This window comes from Lissotriton helveticus, chromosome 12, assembly GCF_964261635.1.
Source record: "Lissotriton helveticus chromosome 12, aLisHel1.1, whole genome shotgun sequence".
NCBI lineage: Eukaryota > Metazoa > Chordata > Amphibia > Caudata > Salamandridae > Lissotriton > Lissotriton helveticus.
The window spans coordinates 464176165-464201782 of NC_136073.1; the positions used below are offsets into that span (position 1 = coordinate 464176165).

Here is a 25618-nt window from a genome sequence, read left to right on the forward strand (position 1 = left end):
CTTTCTGATGTACAAATTTAGTTAGCATCGCCCCCCCCCCCCAAACTTGCAGGTCCTCTTCCACATGCTCATCATGGCATATTTCTTCTGAAACTGCCCACTCATTCACATCTCTCCCCCATCCGTCCACAATAGGCTTGCCCCATCCAGGTAATTGCAACTAGTCTATTGGCCAACAACAACAACAGATGCAGGAATTTAAACTCCATTTTGTTACCCTTATACTGTCAAACGTCTCCCAGCAGGTAAGCAATCTGGCCCATCACTATATGAATCCTCACTACTGTAGCCACTCGTGCCACAACAGTCATCCAGAAGGAGTGCACGAGTGGGCAGTACCACACAAAGTGTTAAAAAGTCGCCATGGTAGCCTGACACTGGCAGCAACCACTAGGTTTACTGGGATCTATTATGTTGAGCAGCACTGGTTCCACATACATACAGTGTAAGAAATTGAATTGTATTAATTTAATCCATGTATTACAGGAAACCGACTCTCCCAGAACACAGGTCCTGTACCATTGCGCATCCTCCAAGGGAACCCCCAACTCCTCCTCCCAAGCTGCCCTGGCAGGAAATAGGGATTGAGCTCTATCAGCTGTTATAGCTTTATATAGATGTGAAACATAGTGACAGCCCCCCCGCTATAATAACTCACCAAACATAGGCAGCGTAGTCAGCTTGGCAGGGAATGTGGGCAATTTGTCCCTGACTAGTGCAGCTATGCTAGCATGCATTAAGAATACCCCATTCCCTAGTCCAAATGTCTCCTGTGACACCTCAAAGGTGATAAACTCTCATTGGAGGATAGGTCTCCAGGGTTTCAAAACTGCCCCGACCAAGCAGTAACATTCACTGATTCAGAAAGTGTACAAAATGCTAGAAGGTCCCAAAATTGAATTCTCTAGCAATGGGGGGGCCCTACCCAGCACTACCTTAACAGCCTGTTCACAAATGGACGCCATGGGTCTAATAAGGTACGGTACTGATGCCACATCCCGGCTCACTGACATCAGCAATTGCAGAAGAGAAAGATAACTTGTCCCATTGCCAACAGAGATCTCTCCCAGTTCCCACCATTTGACAGCCAGTGCGCGGCGTTCTGTAGCTGGGAGGCCAAGTAATACAGCTCCAGTTTGGGGACCGCCAGCCCTCCTCACAGCGTGGGCAAGAACAAAAAGTCATGTGCTATCCAACTTCTGCCACCTGCCCATATCAACATAGTAAGAAGAGAATGTAATCGGCGAAAGGTCGCCGGGGGAAGGGTGTCAAATGAATGTTGCGTAGTGTACCAAGCCCTCTTGATTAAGTAGAAAGGAGAGGTCAGCCCATGGACCCAGAAGCGGATCAGTGTATCTAGAAGAAATTTCAGAATGTGTAAACTCAGTTCGTTCTGAAAAATCCACTTGGCTGATCGTGTGAGTCTGCCTATTGGTGTCTGAAGTTCTTTAACTGTATCTTAAAGATCTGAAATTCTCTCGTATGCCTATGTGACCATATCAGCTGGGTCGCTGCTGCAGCAGCAACATGACGTCTGACCATACTTCCCAGTGTTAGACTGGAGGGCCAGGTGTTTGTCAGTGACTTTCCAGATTACTGCTGTTTCTGAGGCCTGGACAGTGTCCCTGCCCTCCTTGGAGGATAATCTCTTCACTGGGAGGAAGTATAGAAAATCCAAGGGGTTTGTGAATTTTCTTAATTCTTATGTGGTGGGTAGACAGCCCCAGCTTCTCCATTGCCATTTTGTGGGGTAGGGAAAAGGAAATCCCAACGGTGTTTTGTAATCCATGTATTTCACTTTTGGCCAGGTACCACCAAAGTCGAGTAAGGTTGGTATTCAGAGCCCCCTTCAGTGTCAAAGAGAGAGGATGGGGATGGCCCAGTGGAGCCCGCCAACACCAGTGGTCCCAGCTAGTCGCTGGAACGCAGAATTCTCCAGTATTAGGGGTGTCTTTCATAGATTCACATGCCTGAATCATTCCCCGTCGTCGGAGTGGGAGTCCCACGGTACATAAAAAAGCAATAATATGCCATAAGTATGTAGTAAATACCAATAAAAACAAACCAGGAAGAAAAGTAGCCCAAGCTACAGTATGAAAAACCTCCACATCTATGACTATCCTAGTCATTTTTAGTATAGTCCAAACTACAGCCAATCAGGCGTCAGCACCCACCAGAAAGTTCTCCCCAGAGGCTCAGGCTCTCAGATTTTCTACCGCACGTCGTGTGAAGGGAGTCTCCCTGAGCTCTGCTCAGTTCTTTCAACTTATCTTCCTTTTAGATCATTTCTTCTAGAATGTCTTCAAAGAAGTCTCTGTTTAGAGCCTGTGACTCTTGTGGTAAGCTCCGGCTTTTTAAAGAGGACCCCCACAAGAAATGTATTTACTGCCTCTATCCAGATCATCAGGTCAAGGACTGTAAGATCTGCAGAACCTTTCCTCAAAAGACTCTCAGAGACAGAGAGGGTCGGTTGCTTTTGTGGCTACAAAGGCTTAAGGATTCTGATAATCCTGTTTCTGAGGTTGGCAGTATTGCCTCTGGTTCCACTTCAGCGTCTAAGAAGAGGCCTGCGTCTGAGGTATTGCCATCCCCTGGGGCTAAGGTTGTTAAGAAGCATCAACCTTCTAAAGGTTCTGACAGGCCTTCTACTTCTAAGACTGCCCCCTCAGGCAAGGGTTTGGAGGTTCCTTCTATATCTCAAAAACGGTCCACCAAGAGCTTGCCTCAGACATCTGACAAGATTTCACCTCAGGAAACTTCTTTCTCGTCGACGACGCCTTCTTCTGTTTTCTCGTCGACGAAGACCTCCGTCGACGCATCATCCACGTCGACGATGACCTAAACCATCGATGATTATGACTACGACAGCTTCTTCCCCTACCATGGTCTATGTTACAGTAAGACCAATCTCGTCGACGACGGCCGTCGTCGACTCCTCGACGTCGACTCCTCTGAAGGCTCTACCGTCGACGAAGATGCCATCGACGGCGAGCTCCATTCCGCCGACGAAGTTGCCACCATTGACGAAGTCGTCAACGAAGGTTGCACCGTCGACGACGAACATCCCGTCGACGAAGCCCATTCCGTCGACGAAGCCCATTCCGTCGACGAAGCCCATTCCGTCGACGAAGCCCATTCCGTCGACGAAGTCCGTCCCGTCGACGAAGTCCGTCCCGTCGACGAAGTCCGTCCCGTCGACGAAGTCCGTCCCGTCGACGAAGTCCGTCCCGTCGACGGCACCGTCGACTAAGTCTGTTCGTCGACGAAATCGCGTCGACAACACCGTCGACGGAGCCTTTAATATCTGCTACTGAAGCAGCGAAAAATGCACCGTCGACGCCGCAATTGTCATCTTGCACTGCGCTACAGGTTTGGTCACCGTCGACGGTGTTCTTTACGACAAAGCCATCATCGCAGGTGCCTGACCGACTTTTAGACTCAGACAGTGAGGATGATGTGGTTCATACATTCGGAGCGGCCACTAGTCCTTCTGAGTTTAATATCAAGTTGCAAGAAGACGAACTTGAGGATGAACAACCACCTGTACAGATGGAGCCTCAGATGGACAGTTTACCTGTCGTGCAGGTACCAGTTGCCTTGCTGACCAACCTTCAATACATGTTGGACGATTATTATAGAAGGTTTCCACCTTCTGAAACTACGGGCTCAGTGCCTGCTACTCTGGACACTGAAGTACCGGTGCCAGTTTTACAACCAACAACTCCTGTTTCACCTACTTCGCAGCCTCAGGGGGAGGAAGTAGATCCTCAGACTTCGGATGAGGAGGAGCAAAGAGAAGGAGAGGTACAGGATGAGTCGGAGTGGGATGAATACCAGGTTCAAACACCTTCCCCTTCGCATCAAGCAGTCTCAATTTCACCACCAGTGGACGTGGTTAGCTTCCACCTTTTAATGGAACGTGCAACTAGACGTTTTCATATCAGTATGGAGCATAAGGAACAAGACTGTTTCCTATATGATTTTAAAGATCAGCCCAGGAAACAGATTAAGTCTATACCCATCATTGACTTCATTTGTCAGGAGGGTATAAAAGTCATAGCAACCCCGGCATCCATTCCTCCAGTCCTGCCACGTTTGGAAAAGAAATACAGAGCACCGGACAAATCTCCTGCGTGCCTTATCGAACAGCCGAAACTTGACTCTGTGATTGTCCAGGCAGCTCAAAAGAGGGCTCGGAACCCTTCTTTTCCACTTACAGTCCCGCCAGACAGAGATGGCAAACGCCTAGATTCAATAGGGAAACGTCTTTCCACTATGGCGGCTACGACAGTTCGAGCGGCAAATTCATTGGCCATCTTAGGAAGGTATGACCGACAGATGTGGTCGGACATTGCACCATTTATTGATCTCCTGCCTGAACCTTCTAAGGCTGAAGCGCTCAAGATACTACAGGAAGGCCAAAGAATCTCAGAAGAGATTATTGTTTCAGCAGTGGATGTAGCCTCAACGGGCTTTTGGCAGCTAGCGGGAGCTGCGGTTCTTCGCAGACAGGGTTGGCTACGGTCTACTTCCTTTAGACAAGAAGTACAAAATAAGGTGCTGGACTTGCCATATGATGGCGAATATCTGTTTGGCCCTCAGGTGGAGGATGCCTTACAGACAATAAAGAAGGATACTGAAACAGCAAAATCCTTAGGTACCCTCCAATTCCGCAAGCCTCCCTTTCGAGGAGCGAGAGGACGAGGATCGTCCTCTACCAGAGGTGGATATAACCAACAATCCTCTTACAGACAAAACAATCAACGATACCATACTCAAAGATATCAATCTTACGGCCAGAGAAAGCCCACTTATGCCCAGAACAGGGGAAAGGCGAATTATCGTGGAAAAGATAAGCGCCAATGAGACTTTTCACCTGCCACCACCACTGCCCTGCTCTCAAGAACGAATTGGAGGACGAATATCCAAATTTTACTCAAATTGGCAGTCAATAACATCAGACAAATGGGTCCTGGATATTGTGGCCAGGGGTCATGCCCTAGAATTCGAGAAATTTCCTCCAAATGTTTCCCCGAAAGGACCACCCCCAGCTCACCTGAAGGAGCTATTTGCCCAAATCAAATTGATGATGCAAAAAGGAGCGATCGAGAGCGTACCTCAGAAGATGAGGGGAATGGGGTTTTACTCCAGATTTTTTCTAATAAGGAAAAAAAAAAGGGGGAGTGGCGCCCGATTCTAGATCTTCGCGCTCTAAACAAGTACTTAAGAAAATTAACTTTCAGGATGTTATCGCTCCAGGAAATATTGCATCTTTTGGCAGTGGGAGATTACATGGTCACCTTAGATCTCCAAGATGCATATTTCCATATTCCCATTCTACTTCGCCACAGAAAATTCCTGCGCTTCAGGGTGGCTGGCAGGGATTACCAATTCAAAGTTCTTCCTTTTGGACTACGGTCAGCGCCAAGAGTATTTACCAAGGTTCTAGCTCCGGTAGCGGCGCACCTCCGGCTGGAGGGAATCCAAATTTTCACATACTTAGACGACTGCCTTATAAAGGCCAATTCTCGAGCAGTCGTGCAATCTCATCTACAACAGTGTCTACACCTGTTCCAATCTCTGGGCCTGTCCATCAATCTCGAAAAATCCCAATTGAGACCTTCTCATAGACAAGCTTTCTTGGGAGCCACATTGGACACTCAGAATCAGCAAGCCTTTGTCTCGGAGGAGAGACAAATGAAGATAAAGAACATGGCGCAGAATCTGTTATCAAAAAAAGTCCGTTTCTGTTCGGCTATACAAGTCCTTTCTGGGGATGGTATCTTCTTGCATCCCATTACTGCCAAACTGTCATCTCAGAATGAGACCTCTCCAGGAAGAGCTAACCCTGCAGTGGTTACAAGTCTCCGGGACGTTCGAAGATCTTATCAAGATCACAGCGCTAATGCAAAACTCTCTACGCTGGTGGACACAAAAACAACATCTCCAGCAGGGGTGTGCATTTCTTCAAGAGTCACCAAGCCTCACCATCACGACGGATGCGTCTCTCGAGGGCTGGGGAGCGCATCTTCAAGGTCTCACAATCAGCGGCAAGTGGACTGCTCCACAAAAGCGATGGCACATCAACCGTCTGGAGCTCAGAGCCATATTTCTAGCACTCAAGGCGTTTCATGCAATCATTCAGGATTCCAATGTGTTGATAAGACAGACAACACAACAAGCATGCATTACGTCAACAAGCAGGGAGGAACTCGATCTCTTCTCCTCTCCCAGGAAGCCCAAGAATTATGGGCATGGGCCTTACAGCACAATGTAAATCTTCAAGCAGTGCATGTTCCAGGAATAGAGAATGTCTTGGCAGACACACTCAGCAGGACGACAGTCTCCACTCACGAGTGGGAGTTACATCAGCAGACAGTGGAACGCATCTTTCGCCTGTGGGGCCGTCCAGATCTAGATCTATTTGCCACAAAGACCAACAGCAAATGCCAATTCTTTGCAAGCTGGCATCCCCACAAGGACTCTCAGGGGAATGCGTTTTCGATAGATTGGTCTCGGACATATGCGTACACTTTTCCGCCGATTCCACTAGTCCCCAGGGTTCTGCGGAAAATGAAAAAGGAACCGTGCAGATTGATCCTGATTGCCCCCAGATGGCCGCGCCAGTATTGGTTTACAGAACTTCTTCTTCTGTCAGAGTGCGAACCAATTCAGTTGAATCCAATCCCGAACTTACTCAGCATGCAGAACGGTCAGGTCTATCATCCAGATCGAACATCACTGAGATTAGCGCTTGGCGCCTGAGTACTGTGAGTTCGCCCACCTAAACATCCCAGAGGAATGCAAGGAGGTTCTGGCCAGGGCAAGGGCACCTGCTACCATAAAGACATACAGTCTAAAGTGGAAGCGTTTCTGCATCTGGTGTCATGCACACGATGTTCATCCTTTTTCAGCAACGCCGGAAGAGATTCTACCTTTCTTCCTACATTTAGCAAAATCAGGCCTGTCTCACGCAACCCTGAAAGTTTTCCTGGCGGCGATCTCGAGATATCGGCAGGATGGTACTAATTCCTTATACTCTGCGAGGATTATACAGCAATTCTTTAAAGCACTCTTTAGGATGTTCCCTCCAGTACGACGACCACCTCAGGTGTGGCATCTTAACGTTGTCCTGGCCCAACTCATGCGTCATCCTTTCAAACCCATCCACAAGGCCGATCTCAAATATCTCTTGTGGAAGGTAGCACTGTTGCTGGCTTTAACATCCTCCAGAAGAGTCAGTGATCTTCAGGCTTTTACAGTTCACCATCCTTTCCTGCAGTTTACAAGTGACTCTGTAATACTCCGCACTAACCCGAAGTACATTCCCAAAGTACCTTCGGATTTTCACCTTAACGAACCTATAATTCTGAAGTCATTTTTTCCTAACCCGCAATCACCGGCGGAAAGGGCATTGCATACGCTGGATGTTAAGAGATGTCTTAAATTCTATCTGCAGAGGACATCCGCCTTACGCTCTTCTAAACAATTGTTTATCACCTACGCTGCTATTCATAAGGGGCAGGCAGTTTCAAAACAGACTATTGCAAGATGGATATTTCTGCCATTGCCCTTTGCCATATGCAAGCAGGACGACCGTTGCAAGCAGCTCCTAGAGCTCATTCCACAAGAGCAATGTCATCGTCTACGGCTTTATTTGCTGGAGTTCCTATTCAGCAGATCTGCAGAGCGGCTACTTGGGCCAGTCGCCATACATTTACCAAGCATTACTGTCTGGAGGCAACCAGCGAAGCTGATACTTCTGTAGGTCGTGCAGTTCTACGAAATCTTTTCAAATAAGGTGAGCCTCTGTTTCCCACCTCCATTACTGCTGTCAGACGCTTCATATGTTGTGTTTTTACACATGTTTACATGATGGCATTCTCCTATGCGTATATGATATGTGTATTTTCAGTTTACACTGTTTTATGACTTATATGCTGACAAGCTTTACAACCATTGGCGTCTGCCTAGCACGGATATGTACTGCTAGCTACTCTGATTCAGGCATGTGAATCTATGAAAGACACCCCTAATACTGGAGAAGTACAATAGTTACTTACCTGTAATCTGTGGTTCTCCAGTATTGGTGTCTTTCATAGATTCACATGCAACCCGCCCACCTCCCCTCAGAGGCTTTTAGGCTATTTTGGTTTACCTTCACCCCTTGCGAGAAAATCTGAGAGCCTGAGCCTCTGGGGAGAACTTTCTGGTGGGTGCTGGCGCCTGATTGGCTGTAGTTTGGACTATACAAAATGACTAGGATAGTCATAGATGTGGAAGTTTTTCATACTGTAGCTTGGGCTACTTTACTTCCTGGTTTGTTTTTATTGGTATTTACTACATATTTGTGGCATATTATTGCTTTTTTATGTACCGTGGGACTCCCACTCCGACGACGGGGAATGATTCAGGCATGTGAATCTATGAAAGACACCAATACTGGAGAACCACAGATTACAGGTAAGTAACTATTGTTCTTATCCAGTATTAGGGGTGTCTTTCATAGGTTCACATGCCTGAATCATTCCCCGTCGTCGGAATGGGAGTCCCCGGTACGTAAATAAAGTAATGTCCCATAGACATATAGATAAATAGGCCTAAAGGCCTCACATTAGTAACATATCCATGTCCTTTTGTAGAAAGGACCAAACTCTAGAAAAGAGCCAATCAGCCGTCACCTCCCTCTAGAACCCTCCTGGAAGGAGCCTCAGTCCCTCAGATTTTCTACCGCACGTTGTGCTAAGGGAGTCTCCTCTGTGCTCTGCTCAGTTTTTTCTTCACAACTGGTTTCCAGTGTTCTTGGGTGTTTTAATTCTGTTCCATCTGTGATTGCTAATATCCTCATGGCTGAGACACCAAAAAAGGGTCTTTTTAGGTCCTGTGGTTCCTGTGGAAAGAAAAGTCTGCATATAGATGACCAACATCAAGACTGTCTGTATTGCCTGTAGTAGGCGTATTACTGAGAGAAGTAGGTGAGCTCTTCCAGGGGAGGCGGGAGGGTTGCATGTGAATCTATGAAAGACACCAATACTGGATAAGGAATATGCTACTTACCAGTATGCATCTGTTCTTGGCATGTAGGGCTGCTGACATTCATATCTGTGCATAGATGGCCTCCTAGTGTTGGGTCCGGATGATTGCACATTGTTGTCCTGGAAGAGTCTTCGAAGTATCACGAGATAGGTGGCTCCTCCCTCGGACTGCAGTGCGCATGGGCATGCTCTCCATCCCCAGATTGTTTTTCTCCGCCATTGGGTTCGGATGTACTTTCCTACTCTCCAAGTTCGGAATCAAGAAAAACTTTTCAAAAGGCCAAAAGGCCTTCGGATCCGTCGGTATTGTTCAGCGCTCGGTGCGATACACTTTTTACAACTTTTTTGCACTCCGGTCGTCGAATCGGGCCGTGAGGCCTTCTCGACACCACGTGGACCGACCGTCGATTGAACGAAGTCCATTCAAGTACTGCCCGCAGTGCAACTCGAAGTTCCCGCACACAGACAAGCATCCAGTGTGCAACAAATGCCTATCTCCAGATCACAATAAAGATAGTTGCCTAGCCTGTGCCCAGTTCCGATCGAAAAAGACTATTCAGAATCGACGGCCTGCGAGGCAAGAAATGCAACGGTCGGCACCAGAGCCCGAGAACATCTTCGATGATGAGGAAGATCTAGCAAGCGCCGAAGACTCGGATCAGGACGAAAGACAATACTCGGAGCATGACTCCGAATATTACCTCGAAGAGGGAGAACTAATCGTCGATCTTGAGGAATATGATCAGGACATCGTAGCAGTTGAAGACGACTCCGATGACGACGAGGGGCGAACCGTGAGTACACCACCCCATATAGACACTACACCTCTATCAGAGACTCAGGTCGAGGCATTGCCAGCAGGCCTTAGCCGAGATCAACATCCTCGTTCTACAGCCCCGTTGTACCGCCCGGCTAAGAACATACCAAAAAAGCCCTCTGAGACACGACATACGTCATCGGTTCCATCGAAACCGAAACTAGTCGACAATACAGTCTTCGGACCGAATTACGTTGAACCGAAGGTGACTAAGCCGAAGGGCGTCGACCCGAAGGCCACAGTACCAATACCACCTTCGAAAACGAAGACCGTCGAGTCGACATCGAAGACCAAAGCAGTCGAGTCGAGCCCGAAGTCAAAGGCCGTCGAGTCAACCTCGAAGCCAAAACACGTCGCTTCGACACAAAAACAAAAGCACGTCGATTCGACCCCCAAGAAGCACGTCGAATCGAGCAAAGCAGCATCAGGTATCGACAAGGGGGAAAAAAACAGTCGACAAGAGCACAAGGCCTACGCCCAAAACTACCGTCGAACCGAAAGCGAAACCGGAGGTGGACGAAAGTAAATCGGTCGAGCCGAAGCCCATCGACCCGAAAAAGGGCATCGAGCCAAAACCGCAAAATGCAAACAGACCTAAAGACACTGTCGAACCGACAAAACCACTCGGTCCGAAACAGGTTGTGAAGCCGGCCAAGGACGTTCAACCGACAAAACATGTCGAAAAACATCCTAAACCGATCCAACCACTAAAAACGGTCGAACCCACAAAAAGCGTCGACCCAAAGAAACAAAAAACAAAGGTTACAGCACCAAAACCAAGGACTGTGGAAGAGGAGCGTATTCACCCAGATTCTCCACAGAAGACCAGTCAAAACTCTATATTGACCCAAAGACTGGTAAAGTGACTGTTTATACCAAAAAGAAAAGACCTCTGCCAACTGAAGACTTTTCCAGAATCCCCCTAAAGACAAAGAGAGACTGTGCTACCTCTCCTATATTCTTTGAACCTATCAGTCCAGTTATGCCTACTACTCCATATGCCCCAACCTCACATGCACGCCCTGACTACAACCCAGATGAAGATCAGGACGCAGATGTAGGGTTTGGTTTCCACAAAACCCAATTGCGGAGCCAAACACACAGCCATGGGGTGGAGGAGGAGAACCAGACACTGAAGGGATTCTGCCCATTACAGACCTTGCAGTGTACCCCACTAAGCCATCACCCACAGAAGATACAGTAGCATTTAATTCACTACTGGATAGAGCAGCAACCTACCACAATGTAGATATGCACTCTGATGCTATTGAGGAAGACTTCCTCTTTGATACATTAACAACATCTGAGAGACACGTTAAAACACTCCCAATGTTAAAAGGGGTATTAAAACATGCAAGTGACATTTTTAAGGACACTGCTAGAGCACGGGTCATAAACCCTAGAATTGAGAAGAAATATAGGGCTGCACCTATAGATCCTACATACATCAACGGGCAGCTACCCCTAGATTCCCTAGTGGTATCCAACGCACGTAAGCGTGCAAACTCCCAGACTACTGGAGAGGCCGCTCCTCCAGACAAGGAGTCTAAAATCTTTGTGGCATCAGGCAAGAGAGTGGCGGCTCAAGCAGCAAACTCATGGAGAATAGCCAATACACAGGCCTTGCTGGCCAGACATGACAGGGCGCACTACGACAGTTTAGAAGAAATTCTCCAACACTTACCTGATCCCTACAAACAGCAGGCAGATGAAGTTATACAAGAGAGAAAGCTCATCACCAATGCCTCAATTAAATGTGCCCTAGACGCGGCAGACACAGCTGCCAGATCCATCAATACAAGCGTGCTGCTAAGGCGCCACGCATGGCTTCGCATATCAGGCTTTAAAAATGAAGTCCAATCCACAATTCTTAATCAGCCAATCAACCCAGACTTCTTATTTGGTCCAGCAGTTGATTCAATTCTGGACAAAATGAAAAAGGATGCAGAAACTGCAAAGTCTATGGGAGCTCTTCAGTCCCAACAACACCGGGGCTCCTTTCGTCGCTCCAATTATAGAGGAGGAGCGCGAGGGACATCACAGCAATCCTCCAACTACAAAAGTAACACACAATCCACATATAACAAAAACACCAGCAGGGGTGGATATAGAGGAAACAATACCAAGGGAAGAGGTCGTGGAGGCAATGCAAATAGATCCTCCACTAACACCAAGCAGTGACTTCTTGGCACTACCCCCAGACCACATAACACCAGTCGGGGGAAGAATACAACAATTTCTGCCAGTCTGGTTAAATATCACCACAGACAAGTGGGTCAGGCAAATTATCCAACATGGCTATTGCCTCGAACTCACCTCAACTCCACCCAACATACCACCCGTGCACCGTCAAATGTCACAGGAACATATAACGCTACTACAGCAAGAGGTCATCAGTATGCTGCAAAAGGGGGCCATAGAACCAGTCCCAATACAACATCAGGGAACAGGAGTATACTCCCTATACTTCCTAATTCCAAAGAAGGACTGGTCTCTCAGACCAATATTGGACCTCAGGCCTCTCAACCTGTACATTTTGTCGGAGCATTTCCACATGCTCACTCTCCAGCAAGTCTTACCATTGCTTCGCCAGGGAGACTTCCTAGCAACCTTAGACCTCAAAGATGCATACTTTCATATACCAATACACCCTGCTCACAGAAAGTATTTAAGGTTCACCATTCAGGGACAACACTACCAGTTCAGGGTCCTACCATTTGGGGTGACAACAGCTCCAAGAGTGTTCACTAAATGTCTAGCTACAGTGGCAGCACATCTCGGAAGGCAACACATCCATGTGTACCCTTATCTGGACGACTGGCTGATACACGCGCCAACAGCCCAGCAATGTGCCAACCACATGTCAAAGACCATACATCTCCTGCACAGTTTAGGATTTTCACTAAACTACCCAAAATCACATCTACAACCCTCCCACGTCCAACAGTACCTGGGAGCAACAATAGATACACTGGCAGCAAAAGCATATCCCACCACAACACGGGTCGAGGGAATGCAAACGTTGATACAAAAGTTCAGACCCAGCTCGAGTGTTTATGCAGCTAATAGGCATGATGGCCTCGTGGATATTCATAGTCCCTCATGCCAGACTACATATGCGTCCGCTACAAGAATGCCTAGCAAGGTAGTGGAACCAGGCTCACGGGCAATTAAAGGACCTAGTGTTGGTGACCAGTCGGGCATACAACTCTCTGCATTGGTGGAATCCACAAAACCTTTGCAAGGGACGACTATTCCAGGAGCCTGTCCCACAAATAGTGTTGACCGCAGACGCATCCCTAGTAGGATGGGGAGCCCATGTCCTACACTACACAGTACAGGGACTCTGGACTGTACAGCAAAAGAAAATGCATATCAACCTTCTGGAGTTGATGGCCATCTTTCTAGCCCTAAAAGCTTTCACGACACACTTATGCAACAAAGCTGTGTTGATCCGGACCGACAACATGACAGCTATGTATTACATTCAAAAACAGGGAGGAACACACTAACCACAGCTGTCGCACCTAGCTCAAGCAATGTGGAAATGGGCCATTCAGAGGAACATTTTTCTCATGGCAGACACCTCCCAGGCAAGGACAATCAAGTTGCCGACCTGCTCAGCAGGCACAGCCAACAGATGCACGAATGGGAAATTCACCCCAAAGTGCTCCAACCATTCTTCCGGAAGTGGGGACACCTGGAGATAGATCTGTTTGCCACTTGCGAAAACGCAAAATGCCAGTACTTTGCCGCTAGGTTCCCACATCCGCATTCGCAGGGCAATGCGATATGGATGAACTGGTCAGGCAAATTTGCGTATGCTTTTCCCCCAGCTCCATTAATACCGCTAGTGGCACGCAAAATGCGCCAACATTCTCTGACGCTAATCCTAGTTGCTCCCACGTGGGCGAGGCAACCATGGTACACAACGTTCCTAGAACTGTCAGTGGTGCCTCATCAAAGACTGCGACTCACACCCAGTCTTCTGACTCAGAACCATGGCGAAATCCAACACCCAGACCCGCAACAGCTGAACCTGGCGATCTGGCTCCTGAAATCCTAGAGTTTGGATACCTCAACTTGCCTCCAGACTGCATGAATATTATCAAAGAGGCAAGAAAACCCACTACCAGAGCATGTTATGCAGCAAAGTGGAAACGTTTCGTCATTTACTGTAATAACAATGACATTAACCCACTTGATGCTTCCACTCAAAACATCATTTGCTATCTATTGCACCTACAACGTTGCAATTTAGCCTATTCATCCATCAGGATACATCCAGCTGCGTTGGCAGCATATCTGCAAAACAGGCAACACCTTTCGCTATTTAGGGTGCCAGCAATTAAAGCGTTTATGGAAGGACTTAAACGCGTAATTCCTCCAAGACACCCACCTTCACCAGCCTGGAATCTAAACGTTGTTTTAACCAGACTTATGGGACCACCTTTTGAACCACTACACTCATGCGAACTACAATTTCTTACTTGGAAGGTGGCTTTCCTTATTGCCATTACTTCGCTTCGAAGAGTTAGCGAGCTGCAAGCCCCAACTATTCAAGAGCCATTCATTCAAGTACATGCAAATAGAGTAGTTCTTAGAACAAACCGTAAATCCATGCCAAAGGTGGTATCCCATTTCCATATAAATCAAACTATAGAACTGCCAGTGTTCTTTCAGAACCCACAGACAGTAGCCGAGAGGGCCTTGCATACCCTAGATGTCAAGACAAGCTCTGCTATATTACATAGACAGAACTAAGGCATTTCGGAAAACAAAACAGTTGTTTGTTGCTTTCTCACCACAACACAAGGGTAACCCTATTTCAAAATCGGGTATAGCCAGATGGATAGTTAAGTGCATCCAAATATGTTATTTAAAGGCAAAACGCACCTTAACAGTCCCCCTAGGGCGCATTCCACACGCAAGCTAGGGGCATCCATGGCTTTCCTGGGAAATATTCCTTTACACGAAATTTGTAGAGCAGCCACATGGTCAACCACACATACATTTACAAAACACTATTGTGTAGATGTACATTCCAAACAGCAAGCTGCTGTAGGTCAGGCTGTTCTCAAAACTCTTTTCCAGACTGCTGCAGCTGACACAGGTAGCCACCGCTAAGGGAGATACTGCTATATATTCTATGCACAGATATAAATTCAGCAGCCCACATGCCTCGAACGGAATATGCTACTTACCAGTATGCATCTGTTCTTGGCATGTAGGGCTGCTGACATTTATATCGCCCACCCACCTCCCCGGTGCCTGTCGCAGCTGTAGCATTCACTCTTTGCATGGACAACTCTTACTGTGCTATACTCCATCTCTGCCACAATGGCGAAAAACAATCTGGGGATGGAGAGGATGCCCATGCGCACTGTATTCCGAGGGAGGAGCCACCTATCTCGCGATACTTCGAAGACTCTTCGAGGACAACAATGTGCAATCATCCGAACCCAACACTAGGCGGCGATCTATGCACAGATATAAATGTCAGCAGCCCTACATGCCAAGAACAGATGCATACTGGTAAGTAGCATATTCCTTATCCAGTATTGGTGTCTTTCATAGATTCACATGCAACCCTCCCGCGGAAGAGCTCACCTACTTCTCTCAGTAATACACCTACTACAGGCAATACAGACAGTCTTGATGTTGGTCATCTATATGCAGACTTTTCTTTCCACAGGAACCACAGGACCTAAAAAGACCCTTTTTTGGTGTCTCAGCCATGAGGATATTAGCAATCACAGATGGAACAGAATTAAAACACCCAAGAACACTGGAAACCAGTTGTGAAGAAAAAACTGAGCAGAGCTCAGAGGAGACTCCCTTAGCACAACGTGTGGTAGATAATCTGAGGGACTGAGGCTCCTTCCAGGAGGGTTCTAGAGGGAGGTGACGGCTGATTGGCTCTTTTCTAGAGGTTGGTCCTTTCTACAAAAGGACATGGATATGTTACTAATGTGAGGCCTTTAGGCCTATTTATCTATATGTCGATGGGACATTACTTTATTTATGTACAGGGGACTCCCATTCTGACGACGGGGAATGATTCAGGCATGTGAATCTATGAAAGACAGCAATACTGGATATCTGCAGTTACAGGTAAGTAACGCATTTCTTTTGGGCAATTGCGCGTTCTCCGCAAAACGCGAAATTACCCTAATTCTGCAAATTCTGTGAGCGCAACGGAATTTACCGCCCAGGCCTAGTCCCAGACTCACCAGTGGGGACCCACAACACCTCCAACCCTCTCTCGGGGAAGTGTGCCACAAGGTCTGCGTCAAATCTAGGGTCACTTCTAACCGGGTCCAGTGCTTCTCATCAACACCCACTGGCCTTTTCCCAGCTGCCTCTGTTAACTCCTCTTCTTCTGGAGAGGGCTCGAGCTCCTATGTTTGTTTGGATACTGGTATGATCCCACCTTGATCATCTGTTCCTTAGTTCATCTGTCTGGGTGTCTGGCCAGGTTCACTGGCACCAAAATCATGGGATCTAACATCTGCCAGTTCAAGGGACACAACCGTACAAACCACCCAGAAAAAAACATTCTTCCAATAATCACCAATCATCACAGAACAGATTGCTTAGGCAAAATCTGTACTACTGCCCTATCGAATATAGGGATTTTTACTTTAAATGGCCGCTTTCCTCAGTATCAACCAGCAGCATTTATCAGAGTCTCAAAATATGCTTATACCATCTTAGATCACACCCTAGGTGACAGAGTTGTTCCAAATGATTGTTAATTATTAAATCATACCAAGATTAGAGAGCGACCACTTACCTCAACTCATGGAGTTCTTCATTAACCCTCCAAGAGCCCCACCAAACAATGACCTCATGGAATTTACTGGTGCATTCAATCTGAAAAGGCTAACATGGAAGGGAAAGGATACATCTATAATAATGAATTTCATCAAAGCATTGATTACAGCAAAATTTGACACCAACTCCAAGATATTGTGGCAGAATTGGGAATTTATGATAACGACTATCATAATAAATTTTTCGCCCAAATACAATTAGGAAATACACTTCTTGGTTTTCAAACTTGCTTTTATGGAGAAATAAAAGGCAGTTACCTAAGGAGATCATATCACTCTGGAAAAGCGCTTAAAAAAACAATGCAAGTACAAATCAACAAATTAACACTCTTAGGCGTCAATACAAAAACACAGTCTGAAAGAAAAGAAACCATATCAAACAAACCTCAAGATAAAGCTGTTGCAAATAAGCAAAACAAGCTGTTTTGGGCAGAAATAAATAATATAGGCAATGGCTCTTTTCGCCACCATAACGCAAACATTTCCCAAACAGATTGGATAGAACATATGTATATGAAAGATTAACAAGACCGAATGGTGGAACACCATCAAGCTCTGGCTCCAATGATATACGATCCTGTCGGAAACTTTAATGAGGGACCCTGGCTAAACAAAATCTAAGTCGGGAAAGTCTTAAAAAGACTCCGATCAGAAGAGGCCCACGGCCCAAATGGCCTACTGAATGCAGTATTCAAGATCGACCAATCTTTCTGGGCAAGGCAACTCACCCCACTGTTCAATCTTGCGTTTTCAACAAATAACATACCTGCACCATGGAGAGGCAGCATCCCACATCCTATTTTTAAATCTGGCAGCAGATCGGACGCGTCAAACTACGGATTGATCGCACTAATAGATCTCAAACCCAAACTATATGCCTCAAACCTTCTTTTTAACCTTCAAGCCTGGGTCACTTCCAGTAAGATCCTTCCAAGCACACAAACTGAAGTCAGACCCGGCAAAAGTACAACTACCAATCTCTTAGCATTGAGCCTACTTGCAGAAAAAGCCCAACAAAAGTCCACCAAACTGTTCACCTGTTTTGTGGACGTAAAAGCAGCCTTCGATATGGTCCCAAGAGAACGCTTATGGTCAAAGATGGCAAAATGGGGCATTCCGTCAGTTATTTGGTGACAGAGTCAACTTGTATTCACAAACATGGGTCGGAGTCTAGCTAGGCAAAGACGAGAGAACCACAGGGAAGATACCCACTCACAGAGGCCTAAAGCAAGGATGTGTGCTAGCGCCCAGCTTATTCACCATCTGTATGGCAGACTTAGACGCCAGGCTGTCGGAAGTCCACAGCGATCCACCCACGTTAGCAAATCACCCAGTGTAGGAAGGTAGATCCCTGACTATGGTTGCCCCCAACTTTTTGCCTGGTGTTTTGCTGGTTTTCTGACTTAGTTGACCTGGGGCCCTGCTATTCAGGACCCCAGGCCTACTGCTCTCTCTGTAAAATGTATTCCATGTACCTTAGGTACATATCTAATTGGATACTGAGTCACCTTATCAGTCCCTGTACAGTGTACCTTAGGTACCCAGGGCATAGGTGTACCCAGGGGCTGCAGCATGTATTATGCCACCCCTGGCTGGCCATCCAAATCTGACACAACTGGCTGCACGACAGCTGGGGCAAGGTGGTGTAAACACCCCTTGCTTTAGATATAGTATTCCTATATCTAACCCTAAAAATGGACACATATATTCCTATCAGTCACTCCTATGGCAGGCCTTATCAATCCTGAAGGCAGAGTGCTTGGAATAATGTGAAATGGTGCTCTGGCATGAGCTGAGCCCGTTTGCAGCTTGCGGAACCCAGTCCTAATAGCTGTTCCATGATAACGCATACCATATACTCTTAAGTGCATTATATTATATGCCAACTCTGGTATCGCTTTATCAAAACATGTCGAGTAAGGTGTCATACGAATTGGAATACTAACCCCTCGCCAATTCTGGCGACGGGGTTAGCATTCCACCCTTCTAGAGGGACACGACATGTATGTAACCTGTAACCCCGGTTAAAGTCAGACATAGCCTTAGCTCCACAAAATGGATGCTGCCACCGAGACACCAGTCTGCCCTCCTGCTGCTGGGAGTCCTCCCAGAGCAGGAGGCAAGGACAAAGGGTTTCCTGCCAGGGGCGGTGCCAGCACCGTCCCAGACAGGGTTTTGTGTATTGTAGGTAGGCAGGGCTTTAGAGGAAGGTGACTGCAAGTGGCACCCCGGTGCTCACTATGCATAGGCCGGCTGAAACCAGTTCCAGGGGCACTCCAGCCCCTGACCTGGGGAAAGCCCGCCAAAGGAGAGGGGTGTAACCACCCCCCTCCTGATCCCACCCATAGGGCAGGACTTAGTCGCGTGCCAGCCCCCTTTTTCCGGATAAAGGTAGGAACTGGCCCCCTTCCAAATCAGATCATCTTTGAATCCTGAAACTACTTTCTACAAAAAGGAACTCAAGACTCTTCTCAAGATTTCTCCCTTGTGACTAAGGAGTAGTCACCCTGCAGCAGCAGGCACCAACCAAGTATCGCGGTTTGTTGCCAGTCTCTCCTTCGGATCAAGACTGCTCCAGCACGACGAGAACCGGCTTCCCTGGCACCTCTGACCTCAACCTACATCATCAGCCCAGCTGTGATCCGTGGGTGCGACGAGACCTCGAGGGACCGGCCATCTTCAGAACTGCACGACGCTTGTCCAGCACGACTCCCGAGTGACCCTCGACTGAGTGCTTTGGGGGTAAGAGAAGCCCCGACCCTGAGCAGCTCCAGCACGGAAGTTCAGCCCCCCTGCATCCACGAGATCTGCGTGGGGCCCTTCTGCTCTTTGCTGCTCACCGCGTTGTCCAGGTCACTTGCCCGTTGGCTAGTGACCCCCTCACGACATTCCACGACAACTAACACTGCTGGTCTGGTTGCTCCAGACTAGCCCGTGCTCCCCTCCACCAGAGGAGCACCCTGGACCCTCCTGGTCCTCTCAAGACGCCATTTTAGGTCCACCGCGTGGGCCTTGCATTTGCCAAGACTTGTTGCCCAATCCTGGGTCCTAGGTAATAAGAGGAAGGGGTTCCAGCTCATTAGAACAATTTATAAATGAATTTCAATTATTAAGTTACACAGAGACTGAATCTGTCCACATTGTTTTAATCACAATGAGGAAAACATGATATATATCATCTCGTAAACAGTCAATAATTGTATTGAACAGTGCCCCGGGATCCAGCGACGTCGACAGCAGAGACCTTCGCGGGACAGCTCGCACCTCCATCCTGGTCGCCGACAACGCCTCCTGGTCCGAGAGACTGCAGAGCCCAGCAGCGCCCACTCACCTGGTCGAGGTGACTTCGCCCGGTGCCACTCTGGTGCCCATCTAATCACTGGCTAGTGATTCAGAACTTGGTCCCCTCTGCTTTCAGGTCTTCCTCTTCCCTGATCCAGGCTTGGATCACCACTAACTTTTCTTCACTGGCCGCCTGCCAGCAACTTCCACTTCAGGCTCCTGGTTCGTCAACGAGGGTTTCCGACGTGACTTCAACCCTATGCAGCCGCAGCCCCTGGGCTAGGTAAACCGAGTACTCCGGTGCTCCAGCATAGTCCAACACTCCTAGTGTTCGGATCCACTCTTGTTTTCGACCCACCTAGTCGGGTTCGCCCGAGAACAGTAACTTTGCAACTGCTAGCCTCCATAGACTTTTTCCCGCCTTCCGCGTGAGAGTTCCCACTCTGCACACGACGTCCACAGGCCTCCTGCATCTAATCCCAGTGTTTAGAATTGTAGGCCTAGCGATTCCTGAGTCTAGAAAAGTATTACTTACCTGCTAGCAAGTTCGCATTCCACTTATTGTGTATATGGTTTTTCGTGCCCCAAGGGCATTTGTGTAAATTGTGCGACTTAAAGTATTTTCGTAAGAGTTTTGTTATGTGCTTAGCTCCCTGACTCATAAAGAGTTCAGGGTAGTCTTGTTATAAATAAATATCTGTTTATTTTCATAACAACTTGTGTGGTGTCCTTTCACTTGGTGTTCAAGGGGTAATGTGATGGTAAAACAGCTGGCTTAACACGCCCTCTAGAGTCTTAGCCTTAGACTGCTCGTATCCATGCTACTAGGATAGCTGGTCTATAAGGTTGACTTACAACCAATCATCAATAAGGGTTGTTTGGACTGATACAAAGTGCTCACTAGAATAGTGAACATTATATATCAGGCCAACTTCTCACACCCAGTCAGAAGCTTACAATATGCGGACTATATTGTACTATGCAGCCAGACTCCAACTGGCCTCTAGCGCTTGATAACCCAATTGCTGGAATACACTGAGGGGGAACTGGGGAACTGGGTTTAAGTCTCGGCAATGACGTTGAACATCCTGTGATTCTCGGCAAATCACTTAATCTCCCCGTGCCTAACAAAAATGAGTGTGTCCTCATGTAATGCAACTGGTGCTATTTAAAGCGCTCCGATACCCAATTTAGGTCAAGTTCGCGCTATAAAAAATAAAAAAAAGAATCCGCCCAAAAGCAAAACCGACTGGCCTACGGTGCTCCAGCAAGCGCTAACTGCCTTCAGTCTGGCTGCAGAGTGGGGTCTAAACATCAGGTTCCTGCATTAAAAAAAATATCTAACAAAGCAGCCAAACAGTATGCATGTTCCCTTGACAAAGCTGCGATTCATGGTCATTTGTGATGTGATCCAACGTTCGTTTTTTAAGAAATTGTTTTTGATACATCCTGCCCACTCTCGTGATGTTGCCTAATGTCTTCTTTTAATTAACCGCTTCAACCGTGTGGGCGAATTCCATGCGTGCACAAATCGAATGGCCCCCAGCCGTCCGACACCCCCCCCCACCGTGAGGTCGGACGGCCGGGGGCCATCCGACGCATAGAGGAGGTTAAGAAATTGTATTGTTGTATTTTTCTCATTTTCGTTGTGGTTTTAACTAATTCAACAACAATACACTATCCCTTCTCACAACTGCCAGATGCAGACCCCTGCTAAAGTTCTTTGCGATAGGGGCAGTACTAAGCGATTTTAGTGCTGCATATTGCTTTATGATGGGCCACACAGGTGCGCTAAGGGTTTACGTCCATCATATTAGGCAGCCAGACCTCGACCCCTTGTAGACCTTGTTGATCATCCGAGCACAGCAGCCATTGAAGACCATGCAAAAACACTACAATCCAGTAAGCAGCCATGGGTCTAAAACCTGTGTCCTCCATTACATCCGGCTAAAATATGCTGCCTCTCTACTTACAAAGCAAGACAGTATATTACCTTATCAAATACTGACTTAGAAATTAGATTGATTCTGTTTATTTGCTAAATCCCATCTCTAGTGGGTATGCACCAAAAACAAGCGTAACATCACAATAAATAGGTAGTAAAAAGTGGTAGAAACTGAACTCTCAATTGAAGATATAAATGTGCTGGAGTGCTACCTGCGATGCACAATACTCTGAGCATACTGTGCATGAGGAATTAAGTTCATAATTGGCATACAAATATGGAACCTAATTTATGACTGTTCTGAATAGGTGTTGGTACTTAGCATATTTTTTTGCTTGCTTCAGAGCTGGCGATGGCAGTCCCCCCTACCTGTCCCAAGTGCCTTAAAATGTTCCTGTGTGGGTAGGGACCTGACTCTTGTTTAAGAATGGCAATAGCAACAGTTATCTTACATAATGGCAGTTTCATGGTGTGGTTAATGTTCCATAACAAAGATCACCTCATGGAACAGTTATCTTACATAATGGCAGTTTCATGGTGTGGTTAATGTTCCATAACAAAGATCACCTCATGGAAAGGTTGCCCATTATTGTTAAATGCTTAATAGGTGGCATATATGTTGTTGATCACAAATCTTATATCTTTGGTGTTTATCTTTGTGAAAGAAAATGTACAACGAAAACAACCATATGTGTGGTTTACCAACTTTGTGAACAATCTTCCAATCCTATGTCAAATTTGAGGCTTAGAATATTATGTACTTTAAAATTTTTGCTTAATGTGCGGAGTCCTCTGCTTTTTATTTATTTTTTCAGACAGTCAGTCTCGCTTTTAGGACATTGCAAACTGAATATTTAATATTGTTGTTTTACCTTTTATGTTCTAGACTGCCTCCAACTACAGAAAATAAACTTCGTCTCCATTACAGACGGGCACTGAGGAACAGTACTGACCCTTACAAAAGAGCAGTTTATTGCATCATTGGCAAATGTGACATTTCTGATAACCATAGTGAAATTGCTGATAAAACCGAAGACTATCTGTGGCTTAAGGTAGGCATACCGTTCTTTAACGATTGACTAAGCAATGATAGGTAATGTTTTCTCACTTCATTTTCGTGGAGCTTGCCACATTGAATGTGACTTTTTAGCTTCTATGTCCCACATACAGGTTTTTTGACGTTTGATGATGTGAAGGGAGATGCTTGACTCTTTTGGGCTGCTATCTTGGAAAATCCTGCCTGATTCATTAGAGACAGCATTTTAGAGGATTAGCCCAACCTGTCATTGAATGTTGTCCTTCACTCAATTCCTGTTGGTGAGGCACACACACTACTTGGGAAAACAACAGCACCTGGGTACGGTGTATTTCAGATTAAGCAGACATTGTAGCTCTAGACTATATGTAATTAAACATTCATGTAATAACAATCCATAACCAAAGGATACATTTGTGCAATTTGTTTTTTCATTTTTCGTATTCTTGTCTTTTTATTCTAGCTTTACCTTCCTTCTTGCTTATAGATAAATGTCTGTATGTTCTCCTACATGTGCACCACGTCAAGATAATAGCGGTAAGTCTTGGTTCCTGGCCATACCGGGCACTGGATCTCACTGCTTTCACAATGCCAAAACTCAGTTGTAGGAGAACATACAGACATTTATCTATCTGCAAAAAGGAAGGAAAAGCTAGAAGGCTATCACACGTCCATGACAGAGACATGACATGTCCAAATCTACTCGGGGCTAGTGTGTATCCTATACACCCACTAGTAACCACTGTGATGGAGTCCTGACGAAGTCCTAGCCGAAACGCGTTGTTTGTCAACAAGCCCCCAGTCTCTGCACATCAATGTTTTTTGACTAATAGGTTTTAATATTAACTTCTTTTGATCAAATGAAATCTGGTACAATTGTTGTATGTAATAATGAAATGAAAAGATGATATTTTTGCTACTTGGCATATAGAACAATGAGTATATAAGATGTGTTAATTGTCAAAATAGAATAAGGCATGTGGTTTATTAATCAGTATCAACACTGTAATATATTTATACTTCTGTTTATATATTAAAAAAATCTTCTTAAAAAAAAGACAAGAATAAGAAAAATGAAAAAATAAATTGCACAAACTTATCCTTTGGTTATGGATTGTTCTTACATGAATGTTTAATTATATATGGTCAAGAGCTTCTATGTCTGCTTAACCTCTTAGACGCTGATGATGGCTCCCGGCCGTCATGAGTCACGGTGGGCGTGGGCTGATGACGGCCGGGAGCTGTCATGACCACGCCCGCGATTGGAATGCTCAGCACTGCGGCTGAATTTGCGCCGCTGTGATGAGGTTAATGTGAAATACACCGTGCCCAGGTGTTGTCGTCGTTTTCCCAAGTAGTATTTTCCCTCTCAGGGTATGTCCATCCTAAATTCAGGGGCCTGTTCCTTGTCCTAAAAAAGGTGAGGGACACAAACACAGGTTTAGCTGCTACATCTCAAATATAATGCAATTGGCAATGGGCTTTAATCAATGCATCAAGTTAAGAAGATAGTTTGCCACCCTTTATGAGCACAAGAATAGTTTTAAGTAATATTTTTATTAAAAGTTGTCAGGTATGTGACTATGTTGAAAGATCTAGTTTATGAAGGAGTTTGACTTGTCCATCTGAGTGCTGTCCACCATTTGCTCACACATCGTGCAAAATTACAAATCTTTGCATCATATTGGCAATTTCTGAATCTGGGCCAGTATTGTCATTGTAAGAGACTTGTTGCCAGAAAGGCTTTAACTTCCGCACAACCCTACACAAATTCTCAATAACTGCTGGGCAGCACCAAATGTGCTACAGGAAAGTCATCTTTCATACCCAGCTGTTGGACATCTAGGAGGAACACTTTTATGTACCCTCTATGGTGCCATTTATTTGGTTATCTCCATAATGAACCCCCCCCTTGTGTCTAGCCTACAGTGCTGCTTATGAGCAAAAGTCCTTAGTGCCTCCCAGCCCTTTTGCGAATGTGCAACAACATTTTGCTGTTAAAACAAACTCCAATAATGAGGTTTTTTTCTGTTGTTTTGGAAAATGTATTGATTATCACCCTAGACTGTTGGACAAATCTCTGTGGTAATTTCGTAGACTGATCCAGCCGATCCTGCTGGTATTCCATTGTAATATAATTGTCATCTTGGGCAGGTCCTTCTTAAGTGTTAAATGTAAACCCATCTGTTTTATTATCCACCTGCTGTCTCAGTCCATCCCCACATATACTAATTTCCTGGCTAAGTGGGACCTCTACTTTGAGTTTCCTTAAAGTTTACTCTCAGGAAACCAGAGTACTGTATCGTTGTGTTCATCCTTATTCTCAGTATACTAAAAAATGATTCTTGTCGTGATTGTAGATTTACGCGTCTCTGTACAGACGTGCAGGTTCATATTTCCTAGCTCTTGAATTGCATGTTGTATTTGTGTTTTTTTTGTAGTAATATAAATTATCAGGCAAATTTAATAACCATATCTTCTCCATTAGTTGGATTAGTCATAGTATACAATTTAACTCTGATTGCTATAGCTACCCAGATTTATTTTTTGACCAACACCCTACGTATGAGGAAAAGCTAGGTCCCACAAACATTTAGAACATTGCTAACCCATAAAGAAACCTGGACGGCCAGCATTTCAATAAGCGCTGGATGGGCAAAGAATGCT

At 46.1% G+C, this 25618-nt stretch overlaps 1 protein-coding gene across 2 annotated transcripts in view; it reads left to right on the plus strand.

Annotated features, from left to right (window-relative positions):
* NUP93 (nucleoporin 93) overlaps window positions 1–25618 on the plus strand; it is a 655917-nt gene that overhangs the window by 304878 nt on the left and 325421 nt on the right. For both annotated transcript variants that reach the window (XM_078671250.1, XM_078671251.1), the window contains exon 11: window positions 22802–22967. In XM_078671250.1, the coding sequence (XP_078527376.1) occupies window positions 22802–22967 (166 nt within the window). The remainder of the gene's footprint in view (window positions 1–22801; window positions 22968–25618) is intronic.